A 21160-nucleotide genomic window follows, 5' to 3' on the forward strand; every position below is an offset into this window, starting at 1 on the left:
TCACTCAATTCTCACATAGGCAGATTTCCTCTAGTTGCTGCTTCTGCTGTGATTAAATTTGCCTGCTTAAGATTTGAGAATGAATGTGAATGTTTGGCCCATCATTTCTAAAGGGACAGAAGCTGCATTGACACAAGTTCAGGAAAGTTAAAATTGATTGAGGACTCTGGGGCTACAAATGTTATCAACTTGTTACTGCTGCTATCCTCAATGAATAAAGAGAACATACTTTGGATTTTTAAACACGAGCAATAGAAGTGCCTCACTCACACATTAACATCAAACCCCATCAAACCGTTCAATTTCTTATTTTATTCCACTCCAAAGCTTTAATTACTTGAAAAGGCTGCTAATGCTTTGCCTCATCAAATGCAATTAGATTTAATTTTGATTCTTCTCCTCATCTGATTCAAGAGGGACATCACAGAAACCTGCTGATGTCTACAGCTAGGTGTACTACCCACAATGATCCAGAGACCCAGTGAGCTCAAGGAGATATATTACTGCTTAGAGTAATGACAGGTGCTGGCCACATGAGACCTACATTTGTTGGCCAATAAAATGAGTAGGGTGGGATTTCCTAAAGCTCTGTTGACTGCTCTGCTATTGACTTCAACAGAAGCAGGCTGCTGAGAAGATACAAAATTAAACATATTTGTTTTGTTTGGAGGGCTATGCAATTGCCCTTAGATTCTAATTCTGTTCTGTTACCTCAGTGTTTCTGTTCACAAAACATGAACAGAACTGCTCTCAGGAGGACTTTCACACTTCAAATGTTCATCAGCATGAACCCTAATCTTTATCCCTACCTGTCTTACTGTTGCTATATATTATGTATATAATTTGTTCTAATTTCTATTGTTCATTTGTTTTTTGTATTCTATTAAAGTCTCCTGATCTCATCCTGTGGGATTTTGCATTTGGCTCCCAATTTCTCCTTTCCATCCTACTGATGGGGGAGAGTAAAGGGGAAGTCATTTGAGTGGCTGCATGGGGCTCAGCTGCAGCTGGACTAAAAACCATGACACAGAATTGAAGAATCACAGGATTGGTTTGGTTGGAAGGGTCCTCTAAAGTCATTGAGTCTAACCTTCAACCCAACACCACCATGGCCATTAAATCATGTCCACAAGTGTCATGTCCACACATTTCTTGAACACCTCCAGGGATGGTGACTCCACCACCTCCCTAAGCAACCTGTTCCATTGCTGGAAGGCATAAGAAAGGTATAAGAAAGGCTCAGCAGTATTCCTTGTCCATCAAAGCTTTGACAGTTTAAAACCCTGCCACAGGCTGTTTCCAAAAGATATCAAGCTTTCCTCATACCAAAAATTGCAGATTAAATGTTCCATTTTTTTTTTTAATTGCTCTCATTCTGATGCTGCTATGGCAAGAGGTAAAATTCTCAATGGCTTCAATCGCTACAAAGAAAGGTCATGCTGCGTTCCTTAAAATAATCACACTGCCTTTCCCAACACAACACCAGTAGTGGCTGTTCTTACACAAAGTTCTGAAGGACACATCTGTCCTGTAATTGTCTTCCTCTTCTTTCCACAATGAAGAGCAATCACAGTTAGCATAAAAGCAAGATGGGTGCTTGCAAAGGCAAACCACAGAATCACTATGGTTGGAAAAGACCTTTGAGATCGTCAAGTCCAACCATTACCCAACTCTACCAGGGCCACTATTACACTGTATCCTTGAATAAAGTAAAAGTAAGACAAAATTACTAAGTGTGTATGATCTGTGTCAAACTGAAGACAGCTGAAGAAAGAAGTAGTTAAAGCAGAAAAAAAAAGAAATGAGAGTCAACAGAAGGATTTACACTAGGGAAAAGGGATAGGTGTGTTAAGGAACAGAAAGAAACTGTAAAACTTGACTTATTACTTCTTTGATAGTCATTAACTTGAAAGACTGCAAAGACATAAAAAATACTCAAAACTTCATCAAGCAAATAAATTATCAGTAGAGGAGGGCATGCTAATTGGGAGGGAGGCAGCAGAGGCTGGAGAAATTAAGAGTGGCTTGAAAAGGCAGGTGATTAAGGAGCATTAAATAACTGTAAGAGAAGGAAAGGAGTAATATCTCAGGGAGAGCAAAAGTGGAGAGCAGAGGCTAGAGACTGGTCATGCTCCATGGGAACACATCCGCTGGAGTTTTAGGCAGGATTTGGATTTATGAGACAGCAGTAAACAGGGCATCTGGTAAGACCAGTAATTACGATCCTTCACTGCTATTACAGGAGTGATAACTGGTTTACAGCGAGGTTGCTTAGTAATACAGTCTGACAGGCTGGAGCCACACACGTCACCTCTAAGGATAGAAAGATAAATTGACCCACCAATGTTTGGTTGGCAATCTCCAACCTCTTGTAAATGCATAGGAAACTGAAACACAGGTGTTTGCTGCCCAGCAGGGCTATCACTGAAAACCAAATTGAATGTTGTGCCAAGAAGGAGGCATGTAGCCACTAAATTGACACTGCTCCTTCAGTTGCCCAAGCTAGAGGGATCCTGAAAGCTGCAGAAATGTCCCTGATGATGAACTTCAGTTTGTCTTTTTTTCAAACCTGAACCAGCGCACAATAATTAAATAGAAAACTTCCACTTCTGAGATAAGAGATCATATCTCATGTGATGCTTGGCAAATTCTTTATTCCATGATGTTACAGAAGGGTGCCACTCTGCATCATTTTGGAAAGATTATGGAGAATAGGAAAGGTGCCTGAGGACTGAAAGAAAGGCAATGTCATCCCAGTCTTCAAGATGGGCAAAAAGGAGGGCCCTGGAAACTACAGGCCAGCCTCACCTCCATCTCTGGAAATATGATGTTGCAGCTTATTTTGGAGGTCATCTCTTAGCACATGGAAGGAAAAAAAAATGTTATCAGGAGTAGTCAGCATGGATTCACCAAGGGGAAATCATGCTTGACTAATCTGATAGCCTCCTATGATGGGGTGACTAGCTGGGTAGATGAAGGAAGAGCAGTGGATGTTGAGTACCTTGGCTTCAGTAAGACTTTTGACACCATCTCCCATAACATCCTCAAAAAGAAATACAGTTTTGTTGTCTTTGACTTAACTTCTCCAGCTGTAAACAAATACATCTCCACTATAATGATGTGTTTTGAAACACTAGGATTCAAAATTAAGGCTTAGTTAGATCTCTGAATCTCTTAGATTAAGGAATCTGAGCAGATGTGCTCTGTAGAAGTCATTCTCTTCAGATGACTGAAGCACAGTAACAGCTTTGTTTGCTGGGTCTGGCATTACCCAGCAGGGCCAGGTAAACCCTAAGCAGTGCTGAGACTGATTAAAATGGTATTTTAAGAATTTTCTTCTTTAAGAAAAGGCTTTAAATAAAGTACTGGAGTTCCTCCTTCTTGCCTTTTAGAACAAAAATTCAACAAGATCAAAATGATTTCAATGCAATCCTTCAGCATGGACAACTGAAGTCACCCACGTAATTACATGGAAATATTCCAAGTAAAGCTTCTTGTTGTTGCTCTCAAGTACAAGAAGGCAAGCTGTGATTTTGATTACTTTTCTGCTTGGAGCACCCAACCTAGGCTTACAAATTCCTATCTATCAGTGGCACCCAAAGAAGTTAATACTTCTATGCAGCTATGATAAGTAGAAGATATTGCTATGGTGCCAGGTCTTCATCTGAGGAAGATCACTGTAGGATTACTTCTCTCCACAGAACTATGATAACCATTGACCTGTGGACCTCTGAACCTCTTGCGCTTGTGTTCTTTATGGAGACTACCCAAGTGAGAAAATAACTTCACCAGCACATTGATCAACATTGATCAAAACATCACACAAGCCCAAGGAACCAGATCTGGCTGCAGCAGACCAAGCTGAAACACACTCTCATGCTGGCTGCAGACCTGATGAAGTATGGCAAAGACAAATTGCCTGACAGTGTAGCTTAATAATACTGCTCAGTCTTCCAACTGCTTTCTTGCTTGTTTTTTGATTGGTTGTTTTTTCTTACTTTCTATTCTTCCTCATTAAGAAGAGCATGTTCAGCAGGTTGAGGGAGGTTCTCCTGCCCCTCTACCCTGCCCTAGTGACATCACTTCCAGAGTACTGTGTCCTGGTCTGGGATCCCTGGTTCAAGAGATAGGGGAAAGGGTGCAATGAAAGTCTACAAGGATGATTTAGGAACTGGAACATCTGTCTTATGAGGAAGATGAGAGCCCTGGGATTGTTTAGTCTGGAGAAGTGGAGGCTGAGAGGGGATCTGATACAAACACATGAAGGGTGTCAGAAAGAAGGAGAGTCTCTTTTCAGTGGTGCCCTGTGATAGCACAAGGGGCAACGAATACAAACTGGAACACAAGAAATGCTATCTCAACAGCAACAAAAACTTATTTCCTGTGAAGTTACCAGAACACTGGAGCGGGCTGCCCAGAAAGGTTGTGGAGTTTCCTTCTGTGGAGACTGAATGGACTCCTGTGTAGTCTGCCCTAGGTGATCTTGTGCTTTGTCAGAGGGGTCAGACTCAGTGATCTCCAGAGTTCCATTCCAATCGCTACTATTTTGATTCTGTGATTTTTTAACTTCAGGAATGTCAGCTTTGGCAGCAGCTGCCCCCTAATTTGAACCCTCTGCAAGAGCTGCCTATATAAGCCTTGGAGAACTGCAGAGCTCAGAGAAAGCATAACACTGATGCTGATCAGGTGCACATCCCAGGATGAGTGTTACCTTTTGTTTTATGTTGGCTCTATAGACAGTCAATGCATTCGATGAGAGCAGATAGCTGGAACCTTTCCCAGCCTCAGCTCAAATTCATACCCTGAAACACAACAATGAAGAAGACAGAATAAATGTATTTCCCCCTTGGCTATTTGGAATTTCATGCCAAATTACCATGGAAGTGTCTGCTCTTGGGCATGCTTACTGCCTGGCTCCTGGCAGTGCAGTCCAATATCTGACCATGCATTTGTTGAGCTGTCCAACTACCTTTTTAAAATCACTTCCATTGAATTAGCACCTTCAGTACCTCTGGACCTCCAGATTTTCTCAAATGACTATGACATAGAGCCAGAGGCTAGTTTGGAAGTGAGTGGTTACGGTGCCTGGGTTGTGGAGCACAAGCAGAGATGAAGTGCTCTGTATGCTGGGTCCCTACAGAGGACCCAGAGATAAGAGGCTTTAACTCAGTTGACATCCTAAGAAAGGAGAGAGCAGCTGCCAAGAACTAGTTGGCTGGTAGAAAATACCAAATGTTCTGTCTTTATGTGGCCTTTCTTCATATGGTTTCAAAGCTCTGTCTCTTCATGTCACTGCAGGGCTTTGAAATGAGAGCAGAGCATGTCCCATGCCTTTGGGTGGATCTGTCAGTCCACACCAACACGAAGTCATTCAACAGGATACCTCAGACAACAAGGAAAGGAGGAAGAGTCCTGCTCACACCTCTACACTGTGCCCTAAACACGTGTAAGTAACCCTTGCATATCTGTACAGAGAAAAGTGCTTTGCACCTTTCCTTCCCAGAGAACCTTCTCATGCATCTGTAACCCAGACACGTTTCATCCCAAAGTATCTGCAGTAAGGGTGCTTTTAAGATATAGTATGTTTAAAAATTACTTTTACAACTGGACTACTTCTTCTGACCTCATTTTTTAATGCACTGCTTAAGTACTGTTTTTGATTTTGGAGCCTTCACTACAAGAAGCACACTGCGGTTCTGGAGCATATCCAAAGAAGAGCAACTAAGCTAGTGAAAGGCCTTGAAGGCAGGACTTATGAGGAATGGATGAGGGATCTGGAGCTTTTCAGTCTTCAGAAGAGAAGGCTGAGAGACCTCATCACCTTCTATAACTACCTCAAAGGAGGTTAGATCCAGGTGAGGGTCATCTCTTCTCACACACAACAAATGACAGGACAAGAGGAAATGACCTCAGGTTGTGTCAGGGGAGGTTGAGGCTGGATATAAGAACAGGATGCTCAGGGACATGGTGTAGTCACCACCCGTAGAGGTATTTAAAAGATGTGTGGATGTGGTACTTAAGGACAAGGCAGTGACTTAGCAGTAGTGATGGGACTGTGAGCTTAAGGTGAGTGGCTGGACTTGATGATGTGAAAGGTCTGTTCCAACCTCAGCAGTTCTATACAGGGTTCTATGATTTCTGCAAAGCAATTGTTATGACAATTTGTTTGAAAGATGTATACTTTCAGGTAAGAAGCTTGAAACCCAATTGTAGTAAGTTGGTATCTCAGTATGTTTTACCAGATAGGCACCTCATATTTACTCTAATGTTTAAAAGAGGAAAGAAATCTGAGTACACTCTAGAAATCCAGAGCTTTGAACCCCCTGGAGTTCCTCTGTGTGCCAGGCAAAATGGATGTGAGCTAGCACAACATAGAATTGATTATGCTCCACTCTGCAACACTTTACCAGAAAGAAAACTGTTGTGAGTTATCCTTTACTTTCAGTCTTCTAACAAAGTGCTAGCGATTGTTTGTGATTTGGGAAGGAAGAAACAATCTGAACTGAAAAAATCTACTGCCAGATAAACCAATGACTCAAGAATAAATTTCACTAAGATGCTCCTTAAACAAATCGCAATAATATTAATTTTCTCCTGTCCCTCCCCCCCAAAAAAGGCAAAAAAAGCCACCTCTCCTCCCACCTTTTGTAGTGCAAAATGACAACCAAATAAATGGTGTAAGCTAACTGCAAGCAATCAGAAATGGGACTGAAGGATTTTCTTACAAGCTCTGAAAATCAAGATGTGTCTTACAAAAAACAGTCTCAATATTTCAATATTCAATCACCAAACAGAATCATAGAAGTCATCTGGGATGGAAGGGTCCTCTGAGGGTCATCTGGTTCACCCCTCCTGCAGTAAGCACAGACATCCTCAACTAAATCAGGTCACCCAGAGCCCTGTCGAGCCTAACCTTGAATATCTCTAGAGGTGGGGTCTCAACCACCTCTTTGGGCAACCTGTTCTAGTGCTCAACCACCCTCATGGTGAAGAACTTGTTCCTAACATCCAATCTAAATCTTCTCTAATTTCAAACCATTGCCCCTTGATCTATCACTTCATGCCTTTGCAAGCAGTCCCTCTCCAGCCTTCTTGCAGACTTCCTTCAGGTACCGGAAGGTTGTGATTAGGTCTTCTTGGTGCCTTCTCTTCTCCAGGCTGAACAACCCCAGATCCCTCAGCCTGTCTTTGTAGCAGAGCTGCTCCAGCCCCCTGATCATTTTCGTGGCCTTCCTCTGGACCCACTTCATCAGGTCTGTGTCCTTCCTGTATTGAGGGCACCAGAGCTGGCACCTCACTCCAGGTGAGGTCTTACCAGAGCACAGCAGAGTAGCAGAGTCACCTCTCTCTATCTGCTGGCCGTGCTGGTTTTGATGCAGCCCAGTATGCCATTGGGTTGCAGGTGCACCCTGCCTGCTCAGGCCCAGCTTCTTGTCCACCAGCACCAGCACATCCTTTCCAAACAATGCCATGATAACAAAATTAATGGCCACAATGTTATCAAGAGACTGTTTTACGGGCCCCTTGCTTTGTGGAATAGTCAGGGAAACTCTTTAAGATTAGACTTAACACTTCATATTAACTCTCTCTTCCACTCCTTAAAGAACTCACCAACGTGTTTCTCACTCCATGCATTTGATTGCACCCCAGTGTAATCAGGTAAGATGTAGCACTGTAGAAAGGGAAGTACAGGAGACAGAGCACCTAATGAAGGCAAGCTGCTTGGCTTTGCAAAGGCCCTGTTCAAGGTGGATGGATGGAGCAGTTCTCTCCAAGCCTGACTGTGCCAAAGCCAGTTCACAGAAGGATGAAGAACTGGAGTCTCCCTCTCTTTGCCCAGCTTACACAAACCCCAGAAAAACTTGCAGTTGCAGTCTCTGGGTGACTACACTTCAATGCCTACATATGAAGCATTCAGTTTTATTAAAACCAGTAAGAGCAAAGTGAAGACTCGAGAAGATGTTGCAAGTTTTCTGTAGGTTGGAATTCTCTACAGATAAGAGGCTGAGGAGCCTGTGGGTGATCTACCCTTGGCAGACATGGCATCTACTTGCTTTGTTAAGCAGTGAGTAAGAAAGCCTTCCGATGCGTCACCAGGATAGGAGCGTGTTTAGCTGGAGTAATAAAGTTGCTTTGACACATGTAACTGATGAAGTTGTTGAGGAAGGCAAGCTGTTTTGACTCTAGATGTCTGGTAGTTCCTGGCAATGCTGAGTGAAGACAGAGTTCTTTGTCAATGGAGTGTAAGGCAAAGGCAAGTGAAATTGCTCTGAACCAGGATAATATGGTGCATGAGCTGACAGTGGAATCAAAACAACTCCAGTTAGGTAGATACAGAAATGAGCTGGTTAGGTGGGAACAAAGAGAGCGCAAGAGAGGTCACATTTTGATGCATTCCACTTGGGTTCTCCCATGCTGAGACCTTAAGTGAGACAGCTTTGTGCACGTTACATTCAGATTACAGCTTTTGGGCTTTAGTGGGGCAACTAGTGAATCTGCTGTGTTTTTTTGCTTCTGCTGGGCAAGCAGCTGCCAAGAATGCCTGACTACAACTATGCAGTGGAAAAAACCTTGCCCGTGGAGAAGCAGCTGAGCTTACCGTGGGCTTTGCCTCTCTACAAGCTGCAGCAGCTTGAAGAGGCGAGTGAGGAGAAGTGCTGAGGTGGGGGCAGCATTTCCTCTCGTCTGCAGGAGCTGTAGATGTAGCTGGTAAAAGCTCTGCCAGGATGGTGTGCCAAAAAGCCTTAGGATGCCCGAACTCTGGGAGACCACTGCTCCTGCCAGGGCCATGCAGCTTGGTACCCCTAGTACTGCAGCTCTGCCATGGCCCTCCCTGTGCCCAAAAGCACAACTCAGCTTCAAGCCAGCTTCTGTTGCACCTCCTCACCACCTTTGATCAAAACCTTGCTCTACAGCAGCCTTGCTGGGCTCACCCCAAGTAGTCTAAGCAATCCAGCAGTAAGTGCTTGCTCAGGGGAACACTTGGCAGAATCCAGCCTTTGTTGCAGTTCAGGGCAAAACCAATCTACAGCCTCCATCTTGCAGGTGAGAGATGCAGACATTATGGGCTATAGAGTGTAGTGCCCTAGGTTGCACTACAGGAACATGAGAAACAGTTCTTGACTCAGCCATTTACATCCGTCAAGATCGCCCAAAAAACCTCCCCTCAGTTTCTCATTCCCTCCACCCAGGTACAAATGACTGCGGGACAATGAAGTGGAGATGCAAACAAAGGCTTGCAAATGAAGAGGAAACATTTTACAATTCAAAAACCAGGAAGGGGTGAAGCCTGTGTTGGCAGATCAGCCATCCCTTGACGATTTCTCTTGTTTGTTACAGCAGGTGGAAGAAATGAGTGGGTTTGTTAAGGGACGTATTTTTTTGTGTCCATCCATTCAGGTTGGTCACAACAACTTCTTAAAAATACATGTTATTGTGATGAAGAAGAGCCTAATGCTTAATCGAAACGGTGTTTTAATGACTAGGCAATTGAATGCACTTGAAAAGGAGAAGTTGACTGAATTATTCAATACAAAAAGTAACAATACTTGACAACATTACTGCAGTCACCATCACGACTCTATTCTACAGATGAGTCACTATTGATAAAACATTTTCCAAACCTAAGTGCAGCAACGAGCTGTATGTTTCTGCCTCTCTAATGAAGGGGAAAGCATGACATCTCTGTGCATAAGCCCCAAGACAACCGGCTTGTTAGGAAACTTAAAAAACTGGTGGAGAGAGAAAATCGTTGAGATCTTGTGTCTGCAAGGACTGGATTTCTCGAGCAACGCTCTGAATGCAGCCGAGAGCTGCAGCTTTACTTTCAAGTCAATCTCCCACATAACAGTTCTTGCTGGTGCTTTTAGAGTGAAAAAAATGGTAAAAATTAGAGTAAAATTCAGGCCTCTCCCCAAAACTCATCAGACAACTGAGCTCACAAAGCACTGTTCTCCCTGAATAGCTATGGGATGTGAATCCCTGTCGGCAGCGATGCGCTGACATACGGCTTCGTGTATCTCCTCCAGATATTCCCGTCTGCACTTTTAACTTCGCTAGCGGTTAAAACCAGTACGGAGCCCAGCACAGAAGCCTGGCTAGCACTCAGCATGTTCAGCCACTTCGCTATTGATGCTAGTGAACGCACCGGCACATCCCGCGCCAGCCGAAAGCCAGCCGTGCCAACGTACAGGACGGGGTAAGCTACAGGGACCTAGGGCTGGGACAGGGGCTTGAACACACCACACTTTCCCCAGGCCCTCGCTTGCAGGGACCCTGGTTGCCGTAGCAACGCGGATGCGCCTCTCCCCAAACTTTGGTCGCTATAACGACCGCCCCGCAGCCGCGGCCGCAGCATACCCCCCTCCCCGGGCGGTCTCTCACCTATGGTGGAGACGACAGTGCCCACGAAGTAGAAGGCACCGGGAAAGTCCCAGCGGGGCCGCAGGGCGTCGACGCGAATGCCCGCGGCCATGGCAGCCTCGTAGCTCCGCAGGAAGGCGCGCAGCTCCGGCAGGCTGATGTTGAAAATGCGGCTGAAGTTGTGCAAGGTCCGGTTCCAGCGGAGCTGCGCCGCCGCCTCCGACGGGCTTTCGAGGGCCGAGAAGACGGTGGCGCCGGCGCTCAGGTACGCCGCGATAAGGGCGGCCAGCAGCAGGAACCGCCCGTTGTCCTCGTTGAGGGGCGCCAGGCGCCGCCGGCGGCAGGAACCCGCCGCCCCCCGCGGGGGCATCATCCGGTGCGCGGCGCGGCTGGCGGCGGGCGGCCCCCGGCGGGCATGGGGCGGCGCGGCGCGGATACCGGCGCGGCGGCGGCTTCGCTGCAGGGGCGGCGGCGACTCTGAGTCATCCCCCGGCGGGGCTGCCCGCCTGGCTGGCAGCGGAGACTTGGGGCCGCCGGCCTCGCCAGCTCGCCCTCAGCCCGCCGCCCCGCGTATTCCGGGCCGTGGGCTGCAGCAGCGCGCCCCGGACGGCTCGCTCTGGCCATGCGGGGCGGTGGCGGCGTCCCCGCCGTGGGGGAAACCGCCGCGGGGAGGCGGAGGCTCCGAGCGGCGCCCGGTCGACGGCGGGCGGAGGGCGGGAGCGTGCGGCGCGGCCCCTGGGGAGCCGCATCCCCAGCTGGAGAGCTCCCCCGGCGCCGCTGCCGCCGCCGCCGCCCGCCCGGGCTGGGGAGCCGCTGCCGTTGCCGCACCCCCGGGGTGCCGCCGCACCCGGCCGGGGGAGGAACGGGGCGGGGCGGCCCTGCCTAGCCCAGCCCTGCCTAGCCCTACCCTGCCCTGCCTTGCCCTGACAAGCCCTGCTCTGCCTTGCCCAGCTCACCATTCGCCGTCTCTCCACCGTGGCACCAGGCAGATGCTGGCCTCCGGCACGGGGCACAGCTAGGGAGGTGGGACACAGCCGAGACAGCTGCTCTCTTACGGATGTGATGCGCCTTGATGTTGGGGAGGTTTTTTGAGATTTAAAATCTTGTCGCTGTGCCCGGTGCCAAAAGAGGTGTTTTTCAGGGAGCTGCTGGTGGTTGGTGAGGCACTAATTGGTTAATTTTGGCCACTCCAAGAGCACGAGTTGTTGTTTCAGCTCTGACTCCAGCTCCTGTGTGGCACAAAGTTAGTTACAGAATTATGTCGGTTGGATAAGACTTTATGATTGTCTTTACCTGAAGTATTGTGCCCAGCTCTGGACTCCTCAACAGAGGAAGGTCATGGACCTGCTGAAGTGGGTCCAGAAGAGTGTCACAAAGATGATCAGAGGTCTGGAGCACCTCGCCTACAATGACAGGCTGGGAGATTCAGGGTTGTTCAGCCTGCAGAAAAGAAGACTCTGAGAAGACGTTATAGCAGCATTTAAATACCTGAAGAGGATATCTGCAGTAAGGCTGGACAGGGACAATTTAGAAGGGCCTGTAGTGATTGGACGAGGGGCAATGGTTTGAGACTAGAGCAGGATAGATTTAGGTTGGGCATAAGGGAGAAGTTCTTTACAATGAGGGTGGTGAAATACTGGAACAGGATGCCCAGAGAGGTAGTGGAGGCCCCATCCCTGGAGATATCAAGGTCAAACTTGCCGGGCTCTGAGCAACCTGATCTGGTTGGGACTGCCCCTGCTTACTGCACAGAGATTGTACAAGATGACCTCTGAGGGTTGCTTCCAACCCAATGCATTCTGTGATCCTATGATCATTGAGTCCAATCATTATCTAACTGTATGGAGAAAATATATATATTTGGGGTTTGATGCCAAATGCTCATTCAATCTTAGCATCTGAAAGATGACTTCTTTTCCTAAGCTGATGGCTTCCCTCCTTTGCTGTTTGGCTCGGAACAAACACTGTAGCCTTTCTTATCTGTTAAGCTGCAGTAAGAACTGCAGTCCTTTCCTGAGAGAGTAATAATAAATAATGATATTCATATTTAGAAGAAAAATAAGTAATAATTCACTCTGGTAGAATATTGCAATGAAGATGGGAGTGATTCCAGTCCTGTACACATGTGCACAAGGAATGACAATGTGTAGGAAAGATCTGGCCTGGAAAAGTGAATACTCCCCATAATTTGCAACTGCAATGTCCACCTCACATGGATAGGAGTGTTTTTTTAACTTATATTTTATATTTTTTACACAGGAAAATCCTTACTGCCTTTAGGTAACTACTTGCTACTTTTAAAGAAAATGGTTATTTACCATCACTAGGACTGTTCATAGCTGATCTTCCCACGTTTATTTCTTGCTTTTGATCTAAGAGATTTTTCTCTGCCCCAAGATTTCAAATTACTGACAGTTATTCAAGGAGGTAGTGGTGTCAAGAACATGTAGACGTGGCACTTTGGGGCCTGGTGTAATGGACACAATGGTGTTAGGTCGATGATCTTGCTGACTTGCTAATCTTAAAGGTCTTTTCCAACCAAAGCAACTCTGATTCTGTCATGTTTTGATAGCCACTAACACCATTAAAATTTGCTTTTCACCATTACTGTGTTTGTACTAAGGCATTTTTTTCAACAGAGGTAGAAGGAAAGGAGATTTCTCCAAAACTATCAAAGGAGATTTCCAGTCTCCTCTTGTGTTCAAGGCGACCAATACCACATGCAACCCTTCAGAAAAGAAGTGGCTCCTATTTCAAAGTGTCACTTATGTCCCATTATAAATACTAAACACAAATAACAAAATAATTAAACCAATAAATCACAAACTCAATAGCTTTGGGAAGTAATAGCAGATCTCAAGGACAAAAGAAACAGAAAAATAAGTGGGAAAGTGCATCAGACCTAATCAAAAGCTCATCAGGATGGGCGGGAAGTTTCACATAGCTAAGATAGAGACCATTTAGTGCCTATGGCTCTGGTTAGCAGTAATTTCTACTCTGGTACTGCAGGAATGGTTACATACAATCTGCTATGTCAGATGGTATAAATCTAAGCCAATTTACATGAAGACATGGGAATTATATTGCTGCAGATGGATATTGGGGTATTTTTTTTATATTCCTCGTATTTTTTCTGTTTGCAAAGAGGAAGAAGGCTTCTTTTTTGTTGTTTGAGTTTTTTTGTGTGGTTTGTTTTTTTTTTTTTTTTTTCCCTGTTGAAAATATTAAAATAAGTCTCTGGAGTGCTTAGTGACTTAATCCTGTTTGAAAGGCCACTGATGTTTTTAGTGGGAAGACAGGAGAGTACTCATATTCTCACCACAGCGTGCATCCCTGGAGGTGTTCAAGGAAAGACTGGATGAGGCACTTAGTGCCATGGTCTAGTTGACTGGATAGGGCTGGGTTATTGGTTGGACTGGCTAATCTTGGAGGTCTCTTCCAACCTGGTTGATTCTATGGTTCTATGATCGTCTCATGTTGAGATACGGCTGGGCCATAGATGGAGAATGAAGAACTAGTTGCTTCCCTGGGGGACAGAACTGAATCTTTCCTCAGCAGCAGAATCTGAATGACTCTGGAGTCTGCAGTGAGCTCTCTGGAGGTGTCCTGTCTAGGAAAGGATGACTCTGGTGCCGTGTTGATTAGCTTGAAGAATCCCATAATAGGTATAAAACTCTACTGGTAACTTTCCATGAAGAAAAAAACCCTCAAGCTGAAGCAGCAAGGAAGATGGTTTAGACACTTAAGCATGGACAAGACAGTATTTCGAGCATCACCAAATCCTGGTTTCTAAGAATTAGAGCTGTTGACAGATTTTCAAAATGTTTTGACAACTCATTTCACTTAAAGATTTTTTTACTTTGAATCTTGAAAATTTGTCACCCTATGGCTTTTTTTTTTTTTTTTTTTTGTTTTGTTTTTTTTTGTTATAAGGCTAGGGGGGAAAAAAGAATAAATGGCTATCTAAATTTTTGATTACAGTCTTGGTGAAAATGCATGGGCCTTTCCAAAGTAACACCAGAAAGAAACTCCAATAGCTGGATAGAAATCTTCTGCAGCTGCAGAACTCATCACCGTTTTGGTTAATCTTACACAGCTACCAGAGTTTGTTTGAGGTCATGTCCTGAAGCTGCTGTTGCTGCTGTGTCTCTGCTTGGGGAAGAGTCTTAAAGGCAGTCATTTGGTTAAATAAGTGATGCTTTTGTAAATCTTCTTGTTCAGTTGAATCAAATTGTACTGAGTTCAGTTTTGAGCCCCTCACTACGAAAAGAACATTTAGGTGCTGGAGCAAGTCCAAAGAAGAGCAATCAGGCTGGTGGAGGGTCATGAACACAAGTCTTAGGAGGAATGGCTGAGGAAACTGGGACAGTTTAGTCTTCAGAAGAGGAGGCTGAGAGGAGACCTCATTGTTCTCTACAGTTACTCGAAAGGAGGTTGGAGTGAGGTGGGGATTGGTCTCTTTCTGCATGCACCAAGTGTCGCGACAAGAGAGAACAGCCTCAAGTTGTGCCAGGGAAAGTTCAGGCTTGATGTTAGGAACAATTCCTTCACAGAAGGGGTTATCAAGCGTTGGAACAGGCTGCCCAGGGAGGTGGTGGAGTCACCCTCCCTGAAGTTGTTTAAAATACATGTGGATGTGATGGTACTGGCTTAGCAGTAGTGCTGGGAGTGTGAGCTCTAGGTGAGTGATTGGACCTGATGATCTGAAAGGTCTCTCCCAACCTCAACAGTTCTATGATTCCATGATTAAATCTTCAGGCATTTAGTGAACTTTCACTGTCCCAGAACTATTTGCCTAGAGTGTCTTTGCAAAGCTGATAGCCAGTCAGGTTTTATGTGGAAACTGGCCCCTTGCATTGTGGGTGCATGCATGACATCAGCCATGTTGCTTGCCAGGAGGCTGGTGTTTGGGAAAACAATTATTTTAGTAATCAAACAGTGATGATTACATTATTAGCTTGGTTGTTTAGAGTGAAGCTCATGCAAAGAAATGAGATGTGTTCATTAAATGCTTAATTAAACCATTGTCTGAAAATAGGTCATAACATGGAACATCATGTCTTCTTATTAAAGAATAAAGTTTATTACAGTGTTTTAGAACTCAAGCAGCCCAGTTGCTGTTAATTTTTTTTCAAGGCTAGAGTTCTTCTTTTGTGAGTAAAATCCTTTAATTCTCTACCACATAGATCACAAGCAAGTTAACAAGACCACTTCTTTTGTCTTGAGTGATATCAAGACCTCTGCATATGAATTCTTGGTTTCACTACAAGCTTCACTTACACATTGGTGCTGGCAGCCCAAAAAGCCAACTGTGTCTGGGACTGCATCAAAAGAAAAGCAACCATCAGGTCAAGGGAAGTGATTCTGCTCCTCTGCTCTTGTGAGACCACACATGGAGTACAGTGTCCATCTCTGGAACACCCAGCACAAGAAAGGGGTCTATTAGAGAGGGTCCAGAGGAAGGCCACAGAGATAATCACAGAGGTGGATCATGTCTCCAGAAAGAACAGGCTGAGGGAGTTGGGGCTGTTCAGCCTGCAGAAGAAAAGGCACAAGGGAGACCTTAGAGTAGCCTTCCAGTGCCTGAAGTGGGCAGGAAAGCTGGAAACAGTCAAACTTGATTGGGCCTTGAGCAGTCTGATCTAGTGGGGGATGTTCCTGCTGACTGCAGGGAGGTTGGACAATATGACCTCCAAGGGTTCCTTCCAACTCAATGCGTTCTGTGATTCTGTGCTGTATTGATTCTAAGCTGTGCTGAAAGAGGAGTACTGTTATCTAAAAAGATGGATTTACTAGGAGAATATTTCCACAAGTTTAAGAGAAACAGAACGTGATTGCTGATTAAATCAAGAGATTCCTTCATTCTTCGTGCTAATTTATGAATAGTTATGCAATGGCCTTTTTTTTCCGTCTAATTTTTCCTGAAGCCCAGTAATACTCTAACTCTGCTTTCACACTTTCACTGTTCTCACTGAGAGAGAAAGAATAACCCAATTAGCTATTCAGCCCTGGCAATTACATTCAATTTAAATGTGATGAATAGCCAATTTTGAAAGGCCTGATCCTCTGTAATGCTCTGAGCATCCTGAGTGCATGAATGTGTTCTCACTTCCCTGTTCAATGGAAGCTGAAGGCACCAGCAACTTGTGCAGCTTGTTCTGGCTTATTTTCATCTCAGTCTTTGGTGGTATGAAACTTCACATTTTATTGGGCAAACCTTCCACTCATGGTGTTTTTCTTCCTGTGTTAGTTTTGCTAGATTGTTTTCTCCTGTTGCTTTGTGGAGTGAAATCTCAGGCGGTGTCTTGGCACACAAATGATTTTTAAGTAGGGGAAGATAGCATTCTATAACTCAGGGAGAAGCAGTTCTGTGATAGTTCTGAGGCTCTACAAAGGCTAACGTCTGAAGATGCAAACTCATGGAATCATAGAATTGTTTTGGTTGGAAAAGATCTCTAAGGTCACCAACTCTCACCATCAACCCAACACTACTATGGCCATTAAACCATGGCCTGAAGTGCAATGTCTGATATTTTTTTAACACTTCCATGTAGACTATTAAGCCGCAAACCAGTTACCCTTTTGGTTTTGTTGGGGTTTTTTGTTTGTTTGTGTGGGGGTTTTCTTGTTTGTTTTGTTTTTAATTTAACCTTGTTCCCTGCAACCAGGGTCAGACCCTTCAGAAGAGATCAGCCTTCTTCAGCTGTCCAAGTGAATGAGTGAAGTTTTGAGAGGACTGAAGGGCCAATTAGGCAGCAAAAGTGTTCTGCAGCCCACCTTTCCTGATAATAATTTGGAGAAAGATTTACACATCTCTCTGTTAGGATGAGAGAAGTGGCCCTTGTATTCAAAGAGGGCTTGAGGTTCACAGTTCTGTGGAGGGGGGATGGATAGACAGATGCATAGGTGGAGGGATGCAGGGACCTGTGGAATGGGATTGGTGCAGTTCCTGAGAAACCTGCATCCTCCAAATCCATACTTGCTTGCCTGCCTGCAGGGAGCTTGCCAGGAAGGGAAGTAATTTTAGAGTGTGATTTGGGAAATGATTCAGTTTAAAAATTGCTATTTTTGAAGGGCTACTTTCAGCTGAGATCCAGTCCCCAGTATGTTCCCAGAAGCACTTTTCTTGCTGTAGCAGATCGTAGGGGAGGGGTAATGTCTTTCTGTGAGCCCTGAACCTCACATTGCCAATTCGTGGTAATGGGCCCTTCTCCTACTTCACATCCCATCCTGCATTTGGCAGATGAGTGCTTTAACCTGGCTACCCTGATGGGCATAGGAAAGGCAACTCTGCCCACCTTCCCCAAAAGGTCACTATCCTCAAGGGAAGGAGCAGGTACATGAATCTGGAAATAGGGTTGCTGTGCAGACAAAGTTTTGAGACAGGATAGCCTACTACTTTATCCTTTTGACAGGAAAACCAAGGGCAGCTTGAAGAATTTATCAAGGGAAGTTAGGAAATGGCAAACAAACACCTTTTTCATGCCACCTGAAGATGTACTGTGTGTATTTTGCAGACCCAGCATATCCATGTCTTACAAATCTCTCCAGATGAAACCTGCCAAGCTGATGCTATCAGGCACAGGCTTTACAAAAACACAGGACAGGCAGACATTTTATCCCAGCACTGAAGAAAATTTTGACAACTCCTTTGGCCTGTCCCTCTTGAACTGGGAAGCCCGGAACAGAACACAGTATTCCAGATGTGGTCTCACTAGGGCAGAGTGGAGGGGGAGCAGACTCTCTCTTAATCTGCTGGTCACACTCTTCTTAATACACCCTGCGATACCATTGGCCTTCTCGGCCACAAGAGGTGTGGATCATTTTCTGAGTTAATTCCTCTTCACCTTCTGACATGCGGTAGCCCAGTGTCAGGCTGTGTGGAAGGGCTCTGAAATCTAGCAGGCAGCTCCCCAAGGCAGCAAATGTTCCTTGCTGTCTCACCTTGCATCTATCAGAGAGAGTGGCAACTACTCTACTGTATTAGGGGAGGAGAAATGACAATCAAAGTGGGCATAACATTGTGCTACCTAGTAGCTATTTCTTCTGTGAGCAATCGTATGTGAAGAGACACAGTGTATTCTGTGACTGGAGGGATGAAGAACATACAAGGAAAGCAACGTGTCATCTTTTGTACAAGTGATGAACTTCTGCTAGGAAGCAGGTGGAGAAAGAACATGAGGATATCCATTCTTCTCTTCTCCAGACTAAACAGCCCCAGGTTTCTCAGTCAGTCTTCATAGGGGAGATGCTCAAGTCCCCCAGTCATCCTTGTGGCTCTCTGTTGGACTCTCTCCAGCAGGTCCTTGTTTCTCCTGAACTGAGGAGACCAAAATTTGATGCAGTATTCCAGATGTGGTCTTACTAGGACAGAGTAGAGGGGAAGAAGAACCTTCCTAGACCTGCTGGACACACCTTTCTTGATGCACCCTAGAATGCCATTGGCTCTCTTGGCCACCAGGGCACATTGATGAGCCATGCAGAACTTGTGTCCACCAGGACTCCAAGGTCTTTCTCCACGGAGCTGCTTTCCAGCAGGGTAGCCCCAACCTGTACTGGTGCCTGTTGTTATTCCTTCCCAGAGGCAGGACCCTGCAATTGTCCTTATTGAACTTCATGTGGTTAGCCTTTGTCCAGCACTCCAGCCTGTCCAGGTCTTGTTGGACAGCAGCACAGCCTGATGTGGTGTCAACATCCCCCCCCAGTTTTGTATCATCAGCGAATTTGCTGAGGGTACACTCAATGCCCAAAACCAAGCCAAAAATAAACTCCAGTTTGCTTTGCAGAGCGTTTTAATAGACCTTTCTTCACAGGTTAGGATTTTCTGTTGTTTATAGCCACATAAAAGGTGTTTTCTGTATAATACCAATGCACCTTCCATAAGAATGAAAGAAAGACAACTGCTGTGCCACTGAGCATGCAGAAATGTGCCATGCAAAACAGAAAATGTTGCATTTGGGACCAGATTAATTTTCATCTCTGTTCTTTCCTAGCCTAGAAATGAACTTTGAGCCTGCCTGGTTTTTCTTATTTTTAGAGTTGGCCATGGTCCACATTCACCTGGGCACTAGAGGAAAATTGAATGAAGCTGCTTGGCAGCATTGTGCAGTCATTTAGTAAATGAACGTTCAAAGCAGTGGAAAAGGAAAGTGCTCAAACTTCTTAGAGTGGATTTAATCCACTGTAGGTGTTTTGTGACTGTGCCGGTTTAGAGCACTGGGGTGTGATTTAGACTTTCACAAGCACTTATCTGGTGAAAATGAATGGGAGGAAACAACAACAAAAAATGCACAATGGAGAGCATACAATAATGAAACTCAACTACATGGTGTGTGTGCTTCAGTCAAGAAAGACTTTAGGTAAGGAATGAAGTAAATTTCACAAAAGAGAGTGATTTGCCATTGGAATGGGCTGCCCAGGGAGGTGGTGGAGTCACCGACCCTGGAGGTGTTCAAGAAAAGACTGGAATAGGCACTTAGTGCCATGGTCTAGTTGACTGGATAGGGCTGGGTTATTGATTGGACTGGATGATCTTGGAGGTCTCTTCTAACCTGGTTGATTCTATGATTCTATGGAGTAAATAGTGGTAACTGGGGGCTGAGAGATCACCTCTGTAGCTCTACATCTGCAAAAAGCCCAAGAAGCTTTTGGTATGGTCAATAGGAAGGAGCTATGGACAACAGGCTTTTTAAAAAAGATTTCTGAAAGCTCCATCAATCTTACAGTCCTCTCACAAGTTGTACTTGCAGCTGCACAGTCTCCATGCTAGCCCTTCAGGTTGGTTAACTTCATTGTCAACAGAGCTTGGTAAGTTTTCAAGCGTTGCTTGCCAAACTCTATTTTCCTTTTCTGAATCAAAGGTTCAGTAGTCTGACAGACAAAATTTTGGAGATAGGAGATTTGTCCTTTGTGAAAGGAGGCCACCACTGGGCAGCTGAATGTTGTGCCCCCTGGCAGACAGGGACTGGTGGCTTCCTTTGGACTGTCAGCTGCATCTCAAGAGGCAATTGTTCCTGTTTGACAGTGTCTTTGTGTCAGGCTCAGACAATGTGCCCCATCTGCTGCCACCATGCTGCCAGCCACTGACTCCTGATCCAATAATTTATCTACTATTTACCTTACTTAGCCTTCTGACCTTGGTTCTATTTCCCTCCTTAGGTTGAGAAATACTCCAGAATAGAATCATAGAATGCACTGGGTTGGAAGTGACCTCTAAAGGCCATCCCCTCTAGACACATCCCCAAACTTGGGCAGGTTGCTCAGAGACCTTGAATATCTGCAGGAATGAGGCCTTCACCACCTCCCTGGGTAACTAATGCTGGTCTTATGCCACCCTCATAGTAAAGAACCTCTTCCTAAAGTCCAGTCTAGATCTACCCTGCTCTAGTTTAAAACCAATGCCTCTCATTCTATTTCCACAGACTCTTATAAAAATGTGCCTCTCCTGTTTCCTGTAGCCCCCTTCAGGTACTGGAAAGCTGCTCTAAGGTCTCTCCAGAACCTTCTTCAAATTGACCAGTCCAAATTCCCTCAGCCTGACTCCATAGGGAAGGTGCTTGGTTACCCTCCTCTGGGTCCTCTCCAGCAAATCCCTGTCCTTCCTGTGTTGAAGACACCAGAGCTGGGCACATTACTGCAGGTGGGGTGTCAGCAGATCAGAGTAGAGTAGGAGAATCACCTCTCTTAATCAATAAAATAGAGGGGTTTTTAAATGCAGTATCACAGCTCCATTGGAGACGCAGTGAAATCGCATCTGGGATTATGGCAAGCTTCCCACCATCCACAAAGGAAATAAAGA

General features: G+C 45.3%; 1 protein-coding gene across 3 annotated transcripts in view; it reads right to left on the reverse strand.

The window, feature by feature from the left end:
• The window catches only part of KCNK12 (potassium two pore domain channel subfamily K member 12), a 44518-nt gene extending 33783 nt beyond the window's left edge, over positions 1-10735 (reverse strand). For all 3 annotated transcript variants that reach the window (XR_010307022.1, XM_064164367.1, XM_064164368.1), the window contains exon 1: positions 10384-10735. Coding sequence is in view for 2 of the 3 variants with exons in the window: in XM_064164367.1 (XP_064020437.1) it covers positions 10384-10735 (352 nt within the window). In the remaining variant the exon portion in view is untranslated. The remainder of the gene's footprint in view (positions 1-10383) is intronic.
• Positions 10736-21160: the final 10425 nt, after the last annotated feature.

Source organism: Pogoniulus pusillus, chromosome 25, assembly GCF_015220805.1.
Source record: "Pogoniulus pusillus isolate bPogPus1 chromosome 25, bPogPus1.pri, whole genome shotgun sequence".
Taxonomy (NCBI): domain Eukaryota; kingdom Metazoa; phylum Chordata; class Aves; order Piciformes; family Lybiidae; genus Pogoniulus; species Pogoniulus pusillus.